This window comes from Aspergillus fijiensis (assembly GCF_003184825.1).
Source record: "Aspergillus fijiensis CBS 313.89 unplaced genomic scaffold BO72scaffold_6, whole genome shotgun sequence".
Lineage (NCBI taxonomy): Eukaryota > Fungi > Ascomycota > Eurotiomycetes > Eurotiales > Aspergillaceae > Aspergillus > Aspergillus fijiensis.
Window position 1 is genome coordinate 586,495 of NW_024468982.1, and position 20,173 is coordinate 606,667.

At 53.3% G+C, this 20,173-nt stretch overlaps 6 protein-coding genes across 6 annotated transcripts; 5 read left to right on the forward strand and 1 right to left on the reverse strand.

Moving 5' to 3' along the window:
• Window positions 1-972: 972 nt before the first annotated feature.
• Window positions 973-2,291, forward strand: BO72DRAFT_518583 (putative acetyl xylan esterase (Axe1); the record flags this gene model as incomplete). Its single annotated transcript, XM_040949660.1, has 3 exons — window positions 973-1,405; window positions 1,553-1,638; window positions 1,701-2,291. 3 exons carry the CDS (start codon window positions 973-975, stop codon window positions 1,893-1,895), a joined length of 714 nt encoding a protein of 237 aa, XP_040805247.1. The 3' UTR covers window positions 1,896-2,291.
• BO72DRAFT_241800 (fungal specific transcription factor domain-containing protein) lies at window positions 2,292-4,869 on the reverse strand. The gene is made up of 9 exons (XM_040939930.1): window positions 4,643-4,869; window positions 4,580-4,595; window positions 4,326-4,529; window positions 4,003-4,268; window positions 3,941-3,955; window positions 3,697-3,888; window positions 3,173-3,642; window positions 2,752-3,109; window positions 2,292-2,674 (listed from the first exon to the last, which is right to left on the reverse strand). Exons 1-9 carry the CDS (start codon window positions 4,787-4,789, stop codon window positions 2,498-2,500), a joined length of 1,845 nt encoding a protein of 614 aa, XP_040805248.1. The 5' UTR covers window positions 4,790-4,869; the 3' UTR covers window positions 2,292-2,497.
• A 545-nt stretch (window positions 4,870-5,414) lies between these two features.
• BO72DRAFT_444763 (uncharacterized protein) lies at window positions 5,415-10,608 on the forward strand. The gene is made up of 4 exons (XM_040943890.1): window positions 5,415-6,260; window positions 6,322-8,475; window positions 8,534-9,229; window positions 9,291-10,608. The coding sequence occupies exons 1-4, from the start codon at window positions 5,657-5,659 to the stop codon at window positions 10,151-10,153; spliced, it is 4,317 nt and encodes a 1,438-aa protein (XP_040805249.1). The 5' UTR covers window positions 5,415-5,656; the 3' UTR covers window positions 10,154-10,608.
• A 628-nt stretch (window positions 10,609-11,236) lies between these two features.
• On the forward strand, window positions 11,237-13,261 carry BO72DRAFT_444764 (FMN-linked oxidoreductase). The gene is made up of 4 exons (XM_040943891.1): window positions 11,237-11,636; window positions 11,769-12,439; window positions 12,529-12,879; window positions 12,948-13,261. The coding sequence occupies exons 1-4, from the start codon at window positions 11,537-11,539 to the stop codon at window positions 12,984-12,986; spliced, it is 1,161 nt and encodes a 386-aa protein (XP_040805250.1). The 5' UTR covers window positions 11,237-11,536; the 3' UTR covers window positions 12,987-13,261.
• A 1,299-nt stretch (window positions 13,262-14,560) lies between these two features.
• On the forward strand, window positions 14,561-15,628 carry BO72DRAFT_241983 (uncharacterized protein). Its single transcript, XM_040939931.1, has one exon. The coding sequence runs from the start codon at window positions 14,869-14,871 to the stop codon at window positions 15,529-15,531; it is 663 nt and encodes a 220-aa protein (XP_040805251.1). The 5' UTR covers window positions 14,561-14,868; the 3' UTR covers window positions 15,532-15,628.
• A 1,606-nt stretch (window positions 15,629-17,234) lies between these two features.
• BO72DRAFT_474851 (uncharacterized protein) lies at window positions 17,235-19,825 on the forward strand (the record flags this gene model as incomplete). Its single annotated transcript, XM_040947296.1, has 5 exons — window positions 17,235-17,254; window positions 17,806-18,056; window positions 18,113-19,350; window positions 19,412-19,659; window positions 19,732-19,825. The coding sequence occupies 5 exons, from the start codon at window positions 17,235-17,237 to the stop codon at window positions 19,823-19,825; spliced, it is 1,851 nt and encodes a 616-aa protein (XP_040805252.1).
• Window positions 19,826-20,173: the final 348 nt, after the last annotated feature.

Sequence of the window (20,173 nt, forward strand, 5' to 3'; positions counted from 1 at the left end):
ATGGAGAACGGTCTTGGATGACTGATTTCTCCAACTTCCGGGGCTGTGCAGTGCCCTGAAGATTTTGAGTCAGTTGTTCGTGGTGACCAGGCAATGCCTGCAGATACGGCGGAAGCAGTAGTGATCAGCAGATGATAATGCTAGATTTAAGCTTAGAGCTTTGTCTCAAACCCTGTTCGCTTGATTGCTATAAACTCTAGATGATGGACGCGTCATGAAGCGCTGATCGCAGACGCGTTGTCTCTTCAGTAGGCTTGAAAGAGGAGGCAGAGGTTGTTGTCGGAACTCGGAACTCGGGGAACAGAGGGTATCGGTGTGGATTCGGCCGAAGTTACCCCAAGTAGAGGGCAATATCCCACCGATGTATGGACGGGCGGGGCGCTACTCTAAAATCTAGCCTGTCTCAATACTAGCATGTTTCTGCATGGGGCAAAGTCCAGTGTGAAGCCACGTGAAGGGAAATAATTGTAGTTCATGAGTTTGTCAAAGGATGGAGGATGTTCAGGTCACCGAGGAAGTTAGGGTTGTTATGGATGGTACCTCAGGCATCACCCGCTCAGTTGGATATGAAGCCATGTTCCTGAGGACCAGCCTGATATGGGCCCTGCCAGCTGCAGATTCTCGTAGACGTAGACGGTGGAGATATGCGAGCACTTTATTTTGCTAGCGCCAGTCCTGCCGTGTGTGAGGAGAAGATATCCGCACATAGTGGTACGCGTATGCTACTAAACCTTTAGAGGGCCCATTTCCTATGGATCCTGGTGATGAGAATGACTCAATTTACTGGGATACTTCTTACTTGAAACCACTATGTCATAGTAAATTCGATTACCCTTATCTCCAACAAAGCAAGACTCCTGGCACCCCGCTGAGTCCCGCCTCCAGCCATCTACATAAGATACGGTGCCAACCCCCCCAACTCCCTTTCAAGCCAACACAAGCAACTTCATCAATACAACCCACCTCAGCATCATGATCACCAACACTCTGACTTTTCTCGCGCTCAACGCGTTGATTGGCCTCTCCCAGGCCGCACTCACCAATAGCACCGAGTGCGTCGACATCCACTTCATGCTGGCTCGCGGCACCACCGAGGACTACCCCGGAACCACTTACACCATGGCGGAACTGGCGGCGGCAAACATGACTACTCTGACTACCAACTACGAGAGCATCATCTACCCCGCCGTCAGCGAGACCAGCTCGGACAGCTACTTCGTTGGGCGGGCAGCGGTCGGCAGCCAGGTCAACCGCTATGCTGCCGCGTGTCCTCGCTCCAAGATCGTCCTGATCTCCTACTCCCAGGGTGCCATGATCGTCGGAGATGCTCTTGCTGGCGGTGGCGGCGATTCGACCTTGGGCAACGCCACCGAGCCGCTGATCTCGGAGGAAGTCTCGAAGCATAGTAGGCTTACCTCCCTCCCCTTCTCCCCGTGTACACATACGAAGCCGAGATGCCCATCACATAATCTCCGGCATCTTCACTGTTAACTTCTAAATATTCTTATCTCTGTGGAGGTTTACTAACCTCGGGTGACCCCTTGCTTTATAGTTGCTGCCAATGTCTACTACGGCAACCCGCGCCACGCCCCCTACCAGCCCTACAACATGGGTAACAACACCTGGAACGTCACCGGAGTAAGCTTTCATTCTCATTACATGCTTTCCTCCACCCTTTTCAGGCTAATCACCACCGCAAGAAATATCCCCGCCTCGACTACCAGATAAACTACCTCCACGACCGTTACCGCCACGTCACCGCGGACTGGTGCAACAACGGTGATGGCGTCTGCTCCCCCTCCGAGGGCGCAGATAGTCTGTCGCTCCACATGGCGTACGCGAGTGACTATGATCCGATTGCTGCCGCTTGGATTGTTGAGAAGCTTGGTGCCTAGGCTTTCGTTGCTCGGGGGGAAGGTAAGGAAATTGTCCCTTAGGCAATGGCGGGTCACTTCCGTGTTTCTGTCGGCACCTTTCGGTGTCTATACGAGTGCATGGTTCAAGAAAGTAGTTCCTGGCTTTGCTAGTGTTGTCCACCCATGTCCCTATCTAGCTTGTATGTGGGTTCCTCCGCGACCATACTAAACAATATTGTTTCTATGATTTTGGAAGTGTAGCCAGGAGGTGGCGACTAGGGCTAAGGGGCTAGTACTCTTCCAGCTTGCACTCGTCATGTATATGGTACCGTATGTATATTGATCATTGCTTGGAAGTTGGGGAATGGTCATAGGAGATGATGTTGTTCTTGTTATCATAAACTAGTCTAAGATGATAGACAAATGTATGTTTCAGTGGTGCGGGAATTCGTCACTCGCATTTGAGCATCGAGGTCTTCTATTCACTGGTATGTGCTTATTAAATCTCAACACCAATAGAAAAGACCCTGTCCTGGTGTGAGGGTTGAGTCGCGGCTGTTGTCACTTCCCCGTGAGCGATACTGTCGAACGATCACTCTCTTAAATTTCGAATTCTCTTCTGCGTCAATAGGCTAGACGACCTAAGGTCCCGAGGATTGAGGACTCCACAGAGCAGCATTGAACATGAACGCCAGGTCCATGGTCGGGAACATCGAAGTGCCCAAGATCGGTTGAAGTGGATCTTCGGGGTAGAACAGATGGTCTGGGTTCGCTGCTGATGTGTTGAGATATTCGGTAAGGGAGACTGTTTCATCATTCTGGTATTGAAATGTGCTTGTGTTAGAGCGTCATGGATGGACAATAATGAAGGGATTGGGTGGCAGAAGAGGCTTACAGCCGTGTGGCTGGAATCACCAGCGCTTTGCGGGTCGGGGACTGGCTGGGAAGCCAGCGGTGGTACGTTGTGGTCTGATCGCCGGCGATGGGGGTTGCTGTTGGTGGTGCTGCCTGAGGCATCTGGCTGCTGCTGCGACCTGGCGCGTAGATTCTGCACGAACTCTCGCGCGATATGCGAGAACTCGGCGGGTGTCGACGGCGGCAAGCAGCCTTTGTTGCTGAGATCCCACCGACTGAAAAACCCGGCTGCTATGTCCAGATAGGCAAGGTTGGTGTTGGTCTCTGCGTGGAAAGGATTGTGGATGACGAAGTCGAAAATGACAAAGACTGCGGAGATGGGAACAATGCCGAGCTCCCTGCTTAAGGCCGTCAGTGATCCGTGAGGAAGTATGGGGACAGAGTTGGGAGGGAAGAACTACCACACAGGCACATGAGCTTCATGATCGATGTGGCGGCAGTCATAGATCACGGCTCGCGCTGTCTCCATAAGTTGGCGCTTGGTTTCCTGGTCAGGCTCACCCGGTTGGGCGGCGGTGAGATGGATTCGAAGGCGACATAGGGTCATCAGCAAGGCATGATAAATGGAGCGCAATTGAAGTCCCATCTCATGCGCACATGAGTTGCTGAAATTCGCAGACCGAAATGGTTGACTGGGCTGGAATTCTGGGCTCAGGGAGGAAGCCCATGCTTCTAATTCGGCAGACATAGAACTGATGGCTGCAATTCGTTCCGCTTTGGGCATCTGAGCCGCACTCACAGAGAAGAGACGCTCATACATTCGTGACATCAACCGGCCCAGGCGGGCGGTGGTTAAGAGCCAGTCCAGCTGGCCGACCACCGCCTCGGGCACATCTGGCACAGGACAGCCAATGTCATACTCGGGGATCATCTAAAACATGGCTTAACAATGTGTCATTCTTGTTGAAGGTTGGGATCACCTTACCGAAGCACGTCCTCGAAAGAAGCACGTTACTTGTTCCTGCCAATATATGACCCAAAACACCCTATGGCAAAGCTTTTCGTCCTCTGTCAGTATGTAGGCTGCGTTGTAGCCTAGGACTTGCACCATTCTTGCAGCCTCAGAGATTAAGGTTTCCCCTATTTGCACACAGGAAAAACTTGACGCAAACAGTGCCTAGGACCAGCGTTAGCCCAGAAGGTCGACCACATGAACACTGATCACGAACCATAGCTGTTAAGGCCTGCTGGACGTCAGTTGATGCTTTGTTCAGGTATCGATGAGACGCACCTGAACGTTGAACAAACCTTCAGAAGGCCCAAGGAGATTGGGGAATAGTCCTAATGCCACCTGAAAATACTTCCACGCTTTCCCTTGCCCCGGCTTGAAGGAGCCACCTTCAGTATATTGACATCCTGATGCCAGAACAGTATGATATAAGGCACTGAATGGGGCACTCTCTACCAGTAGTTCCGCGAGTCGAGGTCCAAAAGCTTGTTGTTCGAATTTAGTGCGATCGAGGAAAGGCGAAATGGGATGCAGGGCTTCAAAATATGCTAGAAGACCCACCATTAATACATCCCTTCAGCCACGGTGGGGGAACCTTGACTGACCGGCTATGTAGCGAGCGGCATCATCGGGGGCAGCATAGACGGGAGATTCCGGGCTGCGGAACCTGATTCCAGCGTCATGAACATGCTGATGCATATGCTGCCCCATGCCCTCGAGAAGATCCCGTAGTCTTGTGTGACCAAGAATAGCGGTAAGGGAGCGGATGTGGCTTTCGGAGAAGAACGCCATCCCGGTACTGAGAACTACTACAGATCGTCAGCTGTTGTACGAGTGCGGACATGATGTTGACCGTTACCATGGTTCTCGTGGGTCTGTTCTGGTAAGCTTGGCACAATTGCACTGATCAAGGGAGCCGAACCTTGAAGATAGAGCATGCGCCACGGTTCCTTCCGTCCGCGCGTCGGTCAACAAGGATGTGGTCGACATACAACCGTGAGCCATCCGTAGGCGTGGAGGTAGAGAACGGAGTACGAATGCCATCGGAAGCAGACAAGCTTGCTTTCATCGAGTATACATCAGGTCTCAACTTTGTGGATTTAGTTGATCACCTCCTACCTGGACTAGGCCCTGCGGCGGACTCCTTGGGTTTTAATTGCCGCCGTGTCAGACTAAAGTTACAGCGAATGTTCCGTTTCTGCGACAACAAGTTCAGTGTCCACCATAGAGAGACGCATCTACCACTGGCGTCTGCAGATAGCATAGCGTACCTGACACTGGGTGCAAAAGGCGCTTGTTGGTGGTCCTAATGCTCACATCAATATCAGATCACTGAACAGACAGGCACTTTAGAGCAGTGCATATGACGAGCGACAAAGGAGAAACTTACGTAAGCAGCGAATCTTCCTCGCCTTGCAGTTATCGCAAGACTTGGCGACTCGAGGTTGAAGTCGGTCTGGCATCTGTGGATTCAATTGTGTGCAGTTGGCCCGGGCATGGGCATCGATTGGCATTGATGGCAAGCGATGAAAGTGAGGTTGAAGACCGAGGGGCGATGAAGATAAGACGGGACGGACGGAGTTCCTCAGCTCCGCGGTCATGTGACTTCGGGTCTCGGAAGTCAAGCAAGCCCCTTCCAGCTTCTCAATTCTCGGCTCTCGATCCAACTCCGACGGTCTTTCATCCACTTCAACTTCACATGCAACCAAAGAGAAAGTCCCTTCTGGAAGATGAATGCCCCTAAGTGGGCCCAACCATCACCAGTTCCCATCTGGTGGTGTGTCGTTAGGCCCAGCATTTTTCAAGCTCTTATCATTGCTCTCGCCCCCCCCACTCATTTATAAACCATGGCATCCGACGCTTTATCTACTTTTCGACCTTTGTCGCGTCCTCCTCCCATCGATAGATCGTGGCACTCTCGACGAATAAACTCACTATGAGCACCCAGAACGAGACGGCAACCAATTCCGATGATGAATCGACAGCAAACGATACGTCCTGGCCCGAGAATGGCCACGAGGAACTGAGAAAGATCGCCACTCGACAATCTACCAAATCAGCAGCTGAAGCCAAAGGCTCACATGAAGCCCAATCGGCAGCTCTTGACCCTCGAAGCCCAGGCTTTGATTATATGGCATGGACAAAGCATCAAGTGGAACAATTCGAGAGAGACAGAACCGCAAGACGAACAGGGGTGGCTTTCAGGAATGCCACTGTGCAGGGCCATGGCGCAGAAATCCAAATCCAACATACTGTCGCGTCGAATCTTCTAGCTCCAGTACAGGGAAGTCTATCGCGGCGTGGCAAACAGAAGAAAACAATTCTGCACGACGTTCACGGGAGTCTCGAGCACGGTGAGATGCTACTGGTGCTCGGTAGACCAGGAGCTGGGTGCTCGACTTTCCTGAAAACTCTGGCTGCTGAGACGGAGGGGCTTGACTTGTCCGCAGATGCAGTCCTCAATTATGATGGGATCTTGCAACCGGAGATGAAGAAGTACTACAAGGGAGAGATTCTTTATAACCAAGAAGTCGAAAAACGTGAGCCGCCGCAAGCCTCTGCCTCAATTTGGCATATGTATGCTGCTAAACATTCAACCAGATTTTCCTCATCTCACCGTTAGCCAAACACTTGATTTCGCCGCAGCGGCACGCGCCCCCAAGATTCGCCCTGATGGAATGTCTCGAAATGAGTACATCACGCACATGCGGGATGTAGTGATGGCGATATTCGGTTTGTCACATACGGTCAACACCAAGGTTGGCAATGACTTTGTTCGCGGCGTCAGTGGAGGGGAGCGCAAGCGCGTATCCATTGCAGAGATGGCGCTGGCAGGCTCGCCGCTTTGCTGCTGGGACAATGCCACCCGCGGTCTGGACTCGGCGTCTTCTTTGGACTTTGTCAAGGCACTGCAGATTGGTTCCAAGGTCTTCGGAACAACGCACATAGCCACGCTCTATCAACCATCGCAGGCCATTTACCATCTCTTCGACAAGGTGGCAGTCTTGTACGAGGGACGTGAGATCTTCTTCGGCCTTGCCTCGCAAGCGAAACAGTATTTCCAGAGCATGGGCTGGCATTGCCCTGCCAGGCAGACGACTGCGGACTTCTTGACCAGTGTGACGAACCCTACCGAGCGGCAAGCTTCGACGGGCTTTGAGGATAAGGTCCCCAGGACACCTGAAGAATTTGAAGCACACTGGCGAAACAGTCAGGAATATCAGCAACTCATGCAGGAAATATCAGACTACGAAGCAAGATACACCAGCAATTCCGAATCCACCCAAGCATTCAAAGAGAGTCATGTCATGCGTCAAGCTCGACACGCCCGTCCAAAGTCTCCCTACTTGATCACTGTCCCCATGCAGATCAAGATATGCATGGTCCGGTTCTACCAACGCGTATGGAATGATCTACCGTCCACCCTAACCCTGATGATTGGCCAGATTGTCTTCTCGCTGATTATCGGGTCCCTCTTCTATGGATTACCGTTCGGAACGCAGGACTTTAGCTCCAAAATGTCCGCCTTGTTTTTCGCGATTCTTCTCAACTCTCTACTCACGGTGTCCGAAATTCAGAATCTCTATGCGCAACGTCCAATAGTGGAGAAACATGCTTCGTACGCCTTCTATCACCCGTTCTCGGAGGCCCTAGCCGGCGTGTGTGCGGACTTCCCGATCAAACTCGCAAACAGTCTGGCTTTTAATATTATCTTTTACTTTATGTGTGGACTACGCTACAATGCTGGCCCATTCTTTGTCTTCTATCTATTTGTGACAATGGCTCTATTGTGTATGAGCCAGGTCTTCCGTTCCCTGGCAGCCGTGTCGAAGGCGATCCCACAGGCACTTGCGGCGGCGGGTGTCATTCTACTCGCAACAGTGATCTATACCGGCTACCTTCTCCCGCAACCCAGCATGCACCCTTGGTTCAAATGGATCTCTTACATCAACCCGCTCCGATACGCATTCGAGGCTCTGGCTGTGAATGAGTTTCACGGTCGGAATTTCCCTTGTTCCGCCGTGATTCCCGCATACCCGGGGTTTACCAGCGGATCTGGCTCCTACTTCATCTGTGGCGAGAAGGGCGCGATTGCTGGGGAATTGTTCGTCAGCGGAGATCGGTATCTCTCCGTGAGCTACGGCTATGAGTATCAACATCTGTGGAGAAATTTCGGCATCCTCTGTGCCTTCACCATCGCCTTTCTCGCTTTCTACCTGGTGGCGACCGAACTCAACTCCCGCTCGTTTTCCGGGGCTCAGAGCCTGCTTTTCCGTCACGGCCATGTCCCCCTCGCATTTCAGCAATACATCCAGGAGCCTGGGGCTTCGGTTCTCACTACACCTCAGGAGAAAGAGGAAACAGAGCCTCCATTGCCGCCGCACCGCGACACGTTCACCTGGCGTAATGTCTGCTACGATATCGAAATCAAAAAGGAAAAACGTCGCTTGCTGGACAATGTCAGCGGATGGGTGAAGCCCGGTACACTGACTGCGTTGATGGGCGTGTCTGGTGCGGGAAAGACCACTCTGCTCAACGTTCTAGCCGGGCGCGTATCGGTAGGCGTCGTGACGGGAGACATACTCGTTAATGGGTCGCCTCTCGGGGCGAGCGTCCAACGCAGCACGGGATACGTGCAACAACAGGATCTACACCTGCACACCGCCACAGTTCGTGAATCATTACAGTTCTCCGCCCTGCTCCGACAGCCCAAGTCCGTTCCCGTGGCCGAAAAGTATGAGTTCGTGGAAAAAGGTAAGCTCGCGTCCGAAAGCATGGAACCGTGGACTGCAGTTTGCTGATACAATCCTAGTTATCCGCATGCTTAACATGGAGGAGTTCGCCGAAGCGGTCGTGGGCTTTCCGGGTGAAGGGCTGAATGTTGAGCAACGCAAGCTTCTTACCATTGGCGTCGAGCTCGCTGCTAAGCCTGCTTTGCTCTTGTTTCTGGACGAACCGACCTCCGGGCTGGACAGCCAATCCTCGTGGACCATCATAGCCTTGCTGCGTAAGCTGGCCTCCAACGGACAGGCAATCTTGTGTACGATCCATCAACCCTCGGCGATGCTGTTCCAGCAATTTGATCGCCTCCTGTTTCTGGCTAAGGGTGGTCGTACGGTCTACTTTGGTGAGATCGGGCCAGAGTCCCGGACGATGCTGGACTATTTTGAGCGCCAGGGAGCGAGGAAGTGTGATAGCGCGGAGAATCCGGCCGAGTATATCCTCGAGCTCGCGGGTGCTGGAGTCAACAGCAAAGCCTCCCAGGATTGGCCTGCATTATGGAAGGCAAGTTCCGAAGCTGTGGAGGTGATGCGCATTCTTGAGCAAGACCCGTCACGCCCTCAGAGCAGCCGAACCGAAACCGATCCAGCAACTGAGTCCGAGGAGACCGCTTTTGCCATGCCGTTCAAGGATCAGTTCGCTGCTGTTCTTCGCCGCATATTTCAACAATACTGGCGGTCGCCCGAGTACATCTACAGCAAGCTGGCCTTGGGAGTGCTCTCGGCTCGTAAGTTTGATTGACTGTTGCCCACCACCAACTCCTTGCATTAACTAACCCATCCATGCAGTCTTCGTCGGCTTTTCCTTTTACATCCCTGGTACCTCGGAGCAAGGGCTGCAATCGTCAATCTTCTCCGTCTTTATGATGACCGCAATCTTCACGGCGTTAGTCCAACAGATCATGCCTCAGTTCATTGTGCAGCGCGACCTCTACGAAGTCCGCGAACAGCCGTCCAAAACCTACCACTGGGCCGCATTTCTAGGCGCTAATCTACTGGCTGAAGTCCCGTGTCAGATAATAGTCGCCATTCTCGTATACGCCAGCTTTATCTACCCGGTTTACGGGATTGTGGACTCGCAGCGCCAGGGGGTACTCCTGCTCCTGATCGTGCAGTTCTTCGTGTACGGGTCGACCTTCGCGCACGCGGTGGTGGCCGTGCTCCCGGACGCCGAGACCGCGGGCCTGATCGCCACGATGCTCTTCAACATGACCCTGGTGTTCAACGGGGTGCTCGTCCCGCCCGTCGCCCTGCCGGGCTTCTGGACCTTCATGTACCGCGTCTCCCCGATGACCTACCTGGTCAACGCGATCATCGCCACCGGCGTGAGCGGCCGTCCCGTGCACTGCGCCGACAAGGAATTGAGCATATTCGACGTCCCACCCACTTACAGTACGTGTGGGGAATACATGGAGGCATATCTTCAGGCGGCAGGAGATGCCGCGGGTACACTCCTCAACCCCAACAGCACCGAGCAATGCCAGTACTGCCCCCTGCAGGCTGCGGATCAGTACCTGGAGGGCCGCGAGATATACTACAGCCAGCGGTGGCGCAACTTTGGCCTGCTGTGGGCGTACATCGCATTCAACGTGGTGTTCGCGCTCGCGGTGTATTACTTCTTCCGGGTGCGCTCCTGGAAGAGAAAGGTCTGATTCATCGCTCGGCACACCCCCGACTTGGAACACAGTGCGCAGGGACTTGGCCTGTAAATGGCGCTGCCATACAGGATCGTAAGAGAACATCTTACTCGGTTCCATCAAACTCCTCTTTTATTCAGTCATTTAGTTCTATCAAACTCCCCTTCAATTCCATTTTTAATCATTGATTCTTTCCTGTCGTCGCCGGATTCCACCGGTTTCTTGTGTCTGTGGTTGGTCCATCATTACCGCCCCGGTTCCTTGTGCAGTGTGTGCTGCTTGAGAAAATACCAAACACTGCCCAGAGTTGCAATTCCTTTTTTCCATCCCATGAAGGCACTTCACAAACACATCTTATGTCAACTTTCAGACTGAAGATCCGTCAGTTATATATCTCTTGAATCGTTTCATAAACCCAGACTTCAATCGCCCCATGAATGTGAGTCATAGATAAACTTTCTACAATGCCATTCATTCCTCTTCTCTGTCTCTATTACTCGTTTCTTCATAGAAAATCTATCAATGTAGTCAGTTCTACGAATTTCAATATGATAATTATTATAAAGACAAATATTTTCGAAAAAGATTGATTCTCCATCCCATCGACTTCGTTCTCCTACCGAGAATCGTCTCAAGTGACACCGTATAGCCAAAAATAGGATCCACGAATATTTCTAGAGTCCCAAGGGCAAATGGCGGAAAAGCCCTCCTAACATGGAACATGACTTACATCATCGGCGAAAGTTGCACTGTACCCGCGTCACGTGCCGAGAACCACGTGGCTCAAGCCCCAGCAGAAGCCCTAGTGGCTCAGTCCTGTGATCCAGGTCTGGTACATGCTCGCCATATCCGCGGCCATTGCAGTCTGGCATTCCACCTGTGGACAAGCAACGGACCTAAATTGGAAGAAAACAAAACACTAAAGCTGCTAGTAAAAGCGGAAAAAGGTGGCGTGATAGTCGTGGCAGGTCCCAGTCCCGACACCCGAAGGACCTTGTCAGTCACGAAAGCCGAGACCCGAGACGCTTGGCAACCGACTTCCGGTGAGGGTCGAGGTTCGCGGGGATTGAACTTACAAATATCTGGTAGCTGGCTTATCAATGACTTTTTGCTCGGTTTCGGTAGATGAGGAACTGGATGGACATTGAGAGAAGAAATGGCGAGGGGACGATTGGAAATTTATCTGGGAACAGCTTATAAATAACTATACGGCAGCTCGTCCCTGGCGGGCAGTTGGGGTTTCACTACAAACAACGCCCAAGCACCGGAAACAACAAATTGAACACCATCACCACCACACCCCTAACTCGTAACAGTGGAACGATGGACTCTCCGCTTGCACTGCCGTTCACCCTACCATGCGGGTTGCAACTCCCCAACCGACTTGTGAAAGCTGCGATGGCTGAGAAACTCGCCGACGGGGATGGGCTTCCCACGCCGACGCTCGAGCGAGCATATGAGAAATGGGGCGGCGGAGGGTGGGGGCTGATCTTGACGGGTCAGTATTATCTTAGCAATGAGCAGTAGCAGGCGGTCTTGGTGCTGCTTTGTTCATTGTCGCTGCCACAATTGTCGGCATCACGACACACACACGCATTCAGCTAATATGATTCCTATATGAGCGCGACAGGCAACGTCCAGGTCGACCACCGATACCTCAACGGCGCAGGCGACGTGACCATGAAGCCCACCGTGAGCACACACAAGCAGCTCGCGCGCTGGCGCGCCTGGGCCAGCGCCTGCACCACACCCCGCCAGACCCCAGCGATCGTGCAACTCAACCACCCAGGCCGCCAGTCTCCCATGGGCGCAGGCAGCCGCAGCCTCTGCGCGCAGAACCTAGCCCCCAGCGCCGTACCGCTGGACTTTGGTCCCGGCCTGATAGCCCAGACGATCAGCCGACTGGTCTTCGGGGTGCCCCGCGCCATGACCCAAGCCGACATCCAGACGGCGGTGCACCAGTTCGTGGACGCGGCGCGGTTGGCGGATGAGGCGGGATTCCAGGGGGTGGAGATCCACGCAGCGCACGGCTACCTCCTGGCGCAGTTTCTATCGGCGCACACGAATCACCGCACCGACGCTTATGGCGGGTCCGCTGCGCGGCGGGCCCAGTTGGTCGTCGAGATCATCCGCGCCGTTCGCGCGGCGACTCCGCCCCGGTTCTGCGTCGGGATCAAACTCAACTCGGTGGATCATCAGTCCGCTGAGGCGCTGGAGGAGTGCATTGAGCAGATGAGGTTGATTGTTGCGGCTGGGGTGGACTTCGTGGAGATTAGTGGAGGGTCGTATGAGAAGCCTACTGTGAGTTGTTGATTCCCCCTATCCCTGATATGCGATGAAGAAGTGGGGGAGGAGGTGCGTTGTAGTACGGTGCCTAACATGTTAGATAGATGATGACGAGTGAAGTCATCCAAGGACACCGACCCTCGGCTCGGACTCAAGCGCGGGAGGCGTTCTTCTTGGACTTTGCTAGCGCGATTCGGAGCTCGTTCCCAGAAGTGCCTCTGATGGTGACGGGGGGCTTCCGTACCCGCCAGGGGATGATCGACCCCCTGCAGAACGGGGACTGTGACATGATCGGACTCGGTCGACCCGCGGTGTTGCATCCGAGTCTTCCCGTAGAGGTTATTCTTAACGAGCGGGTGTCTGCCGACGAGGCGCGCTTGGTGACGGAACGGGCGCCGATCTCCTGGGCAAACAGGTGGACTAAGTTGCCAGTAATTGGAGCCGGAGATGAGAGCGTGAGTACATTTGCTTCCTTCGTCCTGGATGCGAAATCTGTGAACCTAGCTAACGATGGTTGATGTAGCGGCATTACAGTAGTCGGATCGCGGAGTTGGGGGCTTAGGCTGAGGGCTGGACCCTGAAGTTCATGGTTCACATTGGGATCTGCTAATGTGAGTATTTGAGCGGTTTTAGATCGAGTGAAGAGTGTGAGCGAGCTTTCTGAACAAGGGGAGTGAGAGCGGGATAGATCTACTTGGGTTAGAGCCCTGGAGCAATATAAGTAGCACTATCCTGTACTTCTATAATGATTAAACTTGGGGGCCCCCGCTATCAGCCCTCGAGAGCGATGGTTATATTGTGCCAAGGCAGACAGAACTGTTTCAGGTGTTAGAAATGGAGATCAGGTGTGATATGTGAAATTCCATACTCTCCAGACATGGTCTGGGTTTAGAGACGCTGAAATTTATTGATTTTTTCGTTATTCTGATGCAGATTGACAAGCGTCTGTCAGGTGACTGCCCTATGGTGCCTCAGGTACCTGCGGAATTCCACTGTTTGTGGCGTAGAAGGAAGATCTCCAGCTTCTTTCTTTCCATCACTATGTATCGAATCCCTGATAAAAACCCGAGTTTTAGATTTCGTTCCCTTCGGATGTTGTACTCCTGGAGTGATTGAGTCAAACCTGCCGGTACCAGCTCGAAAGCTGTCGGCATTCCTTGATTCCGGCCACGTGATCCGAGATGATTCACGCAGAGAACTTACGTAGTATGTACTGGTCAAGTCCGTTCAGCATAACAACCACCACAAATCCAAGACATTGTTCCACATTGCCCTTCCCTTTGTGTCATTGTTTTCTCAACGAAGGCGAGTAGGGCAAGCGCCGTGGGAGGCCAGATGGAGACCGAATGCAGGCGTTCAAGCTCTACATACTTCATTCAGCTCTACAGTGATTTTGCCCTAACTAGTCTCATCGCCGGTAGCTCGAGTCACTCAATCTTGGGAGAATCACACTGAAACAATATGTTCTATTAATACCACATTGTAGATGGGTAGAAAGGCTGATTTCTCCTCATTGCCAGGCAGGCTGAGCTGACAGATGCGCCGATGACGTAGCGAGCGGTGCGGGGTCGGGATCAACCCTGCAGCGAATCAAGCATGAGGGGCAATTCACCCCCAAGTCAGCACGAAGACTTATATTATTGGCTAATTGGGCAATCTTCGCATCAAGGGATTGCTAAGTGTCAGCTATTGACGGTCTCTACTGCAGCAAGGCGGCCAATAACCGCGGTGACAGCTGTCGACGGCCACTTAGTAGGCATCCCATGGCTACCTAAGACACAGAAGGGCTGCTGCTGCCCATACGAGAGAGAGAGCCAAACTCCCATCATCGAGTGTCTGCAGAATCACTCTGCCCATAATGATTGACTCACCGCGCCTGGTTGTTGCCCAGCATATGTCGATGACTAAATGCCGGCAGTGAGGCGGAGGGAGCTGCAACAACGCCTTGTATGCCTCATCGGGCTACACTGTCAGTTATAATGGGTCCCTGTTATTGTCAATCCCCCCCATCACTGTAAAACTTATCTCATCTTCTCTCCTGTCCCTAGGCTCAGATCCCAAACCTTACACCCACCCTTCCTTATTAACTCACACTGTTGGTGGCTTGAATTGCCGCTCGAGCCGCTCTTTCCTTGCTCTTTTTACCGTACTTGTCAACATGCAGGTCGCCGTAGAAGATGACCTTCTCTCGTTGACCCAGTCCTTATTACTCGACGATGTGCGAGTCACCGTCCTATTGTCTCGGCTCCAATTTGAACCCTATCTTAATCCGTCGCAAGATGAAACTTTGGCTATACTTGGGGGAGTAGATGAGGAGCTTCGATCGTTCCTTCGACGCATAGTTCTGCCACGGACACATATATCGCCTGCAGGTGCATATCTTGCATCGCTTCTGCGAGGATGCGGCAACACTATCAATCTAGTGGAGCGGCAGCTGCGACTTTATGGCTCCAACTACGGTGCGCGAGGTTATGTCGCCGGTCGCTGGCCACAGGCCCTGGTGGCATTGCAGCAATATAAGGCACTTCTCCGCAAAGTGCTTCGGCTCTTCAACCCCAACAGGTAAGTATGACCTCGTGATGATCGCCCCCAAACTTCATCTGACCCAGCCGAATCATTCAGTCCTCGCCCGCCATTCGAGGAACACCCACTCGCAAACCATATCGAGGACCAAAACACCATCATTCTACAGCTCTTACAAGACCAAGTCGAGTTCGAAGCCTCCCATTGGCGTGAGGTCTACCAAAGCCATGAAGAAACTGAAGTACACTCCGAGTACCCACCATCCACCTATGTTACTCCTCCCAGCAGTATCAGAGATGGAGATGACCCAGACGATCCGCCGATCCCCTTGCCACAGTTCCAGCCACGCCAAACCACCCACGAGCTCACCGCAAATGCAGCCCAAGAAGCCGGCGATCGCGAGCGGAGTCGCATATACGCTATTCTCAAGTCTATTTGGATCTGTGAGAGTCGAAGCCCGCAAGAGCATTCCAAATTTCTGGCCCACGCGATTCGTTCCAACAGCGTCGATGGGGTCAGCCTGCTACTCGATCTGGGAATTGGAGTGGACCAACCGTCCAACAAGGATCTGCCTCTATGCCTAGCTGCTAGACTGGGACACGATGAAATTGTGCAAATGCTCGTTGAGCGTGGTGCCACAATGGAAAAGCGAAGCGGGTTCGGCAGCACGGCGCTCATGTCGGCGGCGGGAGCCGGGCAGACCTCCACCATCGCTTTACTGCTAGATAACAAGGCCGACATCAACGCCCAGAGCACATCCAAAGGGGCCAGCGGCTTTACACCACTGATGAAAGCTGTGCGATCGGGGCATCAGAATGCGTGTCGACTTTTGATGGATCGGGGAGCAGGCACGGGCATTCACAACGCCGCAGGCGAGTCTTTGCTGCATGTCGCCATACAGAGCGGTCGCTCGGAGATCATCGATCTCGTCCTCGAAAGCCGCGTCCAGATTGGCGTGGCAGATCAGAATGGTAACACTGAGTTGCATCTAGCTGCTAGCAAAGGACTGGTTGGGTTGTCGACGATTCTCCTGCAGCGAATGAATACCATCGTCAAGATCGGTAACCACAAGCAGGAAACCCCACTACATCACGCCATTCGCACCAGGAGCCTCGAACTTGTAAAGATCTTTCTCGACCGAGGTGCCTTTCCAAATGCCCCGGACCATAAAGGGAGGACCGCGCTCCATTGTGCGATTGAGGAGGATTGCTCGAGTCTTGTTCGTCTTCTGCTTGAGCGAGAGGCAGACCCAGATTTCCGAGACAAGGATGGCAAGACACCGCTTCACTATGCAGTGGAGCGAGCTAATCGGGAGATCATTCAAACGTTACTTCACAAAGCGCCCGCGATGAACATCGAGGACACGAATAAAGAGACGCCGCTTCAGTACGCCGTCAAGTCTGGCAATCTCGCTGTCGTGCAGCTCCTGGTAGCGCAAGGTGCGGACCCAAAGTGGAGGGCCAGCGACGGCAAGTCTCTCGCTGAGTTTATCATGGAATTGTCGCAGTCGGAGGAGTTATCGAGCGGTATGCTGCGCGACCTTCTTCGCCAGCATAAGCCCGGGCAACCATTGGCTGTCACCTTCGGGTTTCCCGTCCTTTCAAAAGCGACAAGAGAAGGCCAAATTGCACTCGTGAGACTATTCTGTGACCACTACCCCGAACTTGTCAACGACAATCCACCAGCTGAGTCGGGGTTCTGCCCTCCACTGCATGAAGCCCTCCAGCTGTCCCCTGAGAAAACCCACCGCCGGGAGTTGATTAGTTTCTTCTATGAGCTTCCACAAACCAACCTGAATATTCTTGATTACCAGGGAAACCTACCGTTGCACCGAGCTGTGGATACATGGCACGATGGACTGCTCACCAAGCTCATCGCTAGGGGGGCTGACAAGAACAAGCCTCATGCGACCACGGGTCTGCCACCGTTGCATTATGCAGTCCACACGCAAAAGCTCCGGGCAGTTGAGGAGCTGCTAGCGAAGGAGGCAGATGCCGAGCAGCGTGTGAACGGGGAGCAGTGCGACTGGTGCAAAAGGCATTCACGACCAGCGGGCAGGAATGCGCGATGCGTGTTACTGGCTATCCCAGAAAAAGATCGCGGGCCGGACTGGGAGGCCATTAATATTCAACTGTCACAAGTACTGAACCCCCGGCCTTCTGCTCGACCGGGCTCGGCTTCTAGTGGTGGTGGAAAGACAAGGAGGAAAGTTCGCTGACATATCTAGTATACATTTTGATGTTTATGTGGGTGGGTGGGTGGGTTCATTCAGTGTGGGATTGAGAGGATGCAGGGATTAGTCACCCAGTGCGTGCAGACTCACCGTGCATGTGACTCGATGTGATGCAGGTGATTACAGGCGCTTTGGCCCTTGAGAGTGGAGGGGCTGATACCAACCTTGCAGGGAGTGGGAGTTTAAGATAGGGCTCGATGACAAGCGGTGAGTCTCTTACCCAATCCGGAATGCTGGTTCGTGACAGAAGGTTGGGTGGCGTATGACCGAGATACCTCCCTGGTACCTTATGTCCCACCATGTCTGATATTAGGGTAGTACAATCCCTGTCAACCATCGACCACGCTTGTCATCCCTTACCTTAAGGTCATCGCGTGGTCAACACGCGGGGGCTTTGACGCCTCTTTTCCAAAATCCTGCTTTCGCCCACAGCTCGCATGGTCCACTCCATTCACACTTGTTTGTCCCCTTGTCCGTAGCCCCTCGGGGGCGTCCCAATTCATCCATGCTCGCTATAAACACTTCGACTGCACACCAACGAGCTCGTCCTGGTCGGTAGTCCATGACCGTTCTCTTGTTCATGTCCATTAACCAGTCCTGCAGGTTGCTATACTTGCAAAGTGAGAAAGGTTCGATGCAAGTCTGAAGCGCAGGAGAGCTCATCCGACGGGCTATCTAGCTGTGCGTCTTGCAGACGACTAGGGCTGGAGTGCCGATGGAGCGCCCCCGTGGCCGGAGAACATTACAGCCCACCACCGAAACGACGGCAAACCATCGGTCGCAGACGTGAGCGATCGCGTTACACCAAAGCAAACAAGCCTACTGAGTCGACAGGTGGCGATAACGAGGTATCCCGGGTGAGTGGAGGGAAGCGAAGTACCGGCTATGCAGCGACGAGCCCAGTCGTCATGTGCCAAGGGTTACGGAACAAGGCAACGCTGCCAATGCCAATCAAACCTCTTCATTTGAACTGGATGCCTGCGTTGATATGCTGGGAGACCTGCCTTTCGACATCGAGTTTGGCTTGGACTTCACCCCGGTGGATTTAAATCTCCACCACGGGCCAGCCCTTCTCGACCACCGCCCGCTCTCATTGTCTGCTAGAGGGCTTGCAGACCCCACGAGTCTCACGGATTCGTTTCCCTCTCCACATAGCCTGGAGCTGCAGAGTACCACTACGCAACTGTATCCCGATAAGCAAAGCACGAATGGCGATGGCTTCTTCCCCTGGGAAATTTCCAACATAGGCGCCGAGGAGCAGCATTTGATCCAACACTATCTGACCACTATGACGGGCTACGCGAAGGTGGATGATGGTCCGCGGGGGGCTAGCAACTTATATTCCACTGCATTCTCCCAATCGCTCTCGTTCAAGCCTCTTCTGTACGCCATTCTTGCCTTCTCCGCGTCGCATTTAGCGTTGGAAGATGGCACGTATGCTGTGAAGGCGTCGCATTTCGACCAACTCGCGCATGCATCCTTTGAAGTGTGCAAACAGCACAACATCTCCGAGCCCGAGAGCCTTCTCTCGGCGCTCTTTGTTCGCGCAAAGAGGGTTCATCTTCTTGCGGGCGACGTAGAGGTCTTTCATGCTCTTGTCAACGAAGCCGCCCACATTACCATGTCTGAACGCGGACAGCGGGCGTTACAGAACCCGTGCTCGCTAGCCCAGCGGATTGTGATTCGACTAGCTATACTAGACGCTCGCGCATCCTGCTATAGGCTTGGCGGGGGCAAGCTGATCCAGTCGCTGCGCCACATTCCGGCGATGTCGTTCATCTTCGAACGGGAATCGGATGCCGCCCCAACGGCATCATCGAACCACGGCAACAGCAATCAAAACCATGCACTGGTTAGTCTCCTGCGGGCGGACCTGCTGCGGATGAAGATCGCTGAACTGGATTTACGTCTGCATCATCAGGCTGGAAGTGCCACCATTACCCCTTCCCCAGTCCGTACGGAGGAGGTTCGCTCACTGCATGGCCAGGTCATGCATGAGATCCTGCACTGGGAGCAGCAAATGCGCAGCAAGGACCACGACCTGGACGAGGCTGACTGGCTTCGCACTGCACGAAGAGAAGATGCGAGAATGATGGATGCATCTGCATATGCACAGTATCTTGTTCTGGCGGCTCTTCATGCCGGGGTTTTGTATCTCTATCTTCTCTACGTAAGCCAGCCTTCTGCCCCTGCGTTTCCCCTGGATTAGATAGCTAACAACACGGATTCAGCCTCTACGGTGTATCCGATGGGAGCATTCCGTCTCCCGGATCTTGCACTGCCACCTGAAGTTCCAACACGATCCCTCCCGCCGCGATTGCCCTTCTTCGCTGGCGCCGTCCTCACTCCTGCTGGCCGGGATCTGCACCACGGATCTCATCCATCGCGACTGGGTGTTGGATCGCTTTAGGAGAGGCGAGCGATGGGGCACGTTTATCCAGAAGGCACGGGAGGTTCTGGAAGCTGCTACGGCGAGGGGGTGTGACGATGATGGCGTGGACATTTGTACACTGATGAACCGGCTGCAGGGGCGGTTTTTCATTTGATCTAGGCCTTGGACGTGTGTCATTTATATGGAGAACGTTTTGATTTGCTTCGCATTATCGCGAAAGGGTTACCCCGAGCGCCTGCTTCTAGAAGACTAGATTTCTTCAATTCGACGCGCTCATGTGCTTGCCATTAGAAAGATGGACTCGAACGCAGTAAAGTGCATATTACCCCGCATGGAGGTCAGGGATTGAATAGTCGGCGTGGAAGCAAACATGTGCGTGATAGGAATGGCCAGGATATTCAATGATAGGTGCTGACAGGGGCACGGGGTAAGATAGCAGGTTCCGTCTTTCTTTGTCAAGCAACGCCATCTTCCTCCAGTGAGCCACAAGATAGCCTCCGAGACAAAGTGTATCTTTATGAGACGTAGATACGTCTAAATCAGGGTTGAGCGTATTGCCTACTCCTATGAACCACGGACCCTCTGATAACCATGATAATTC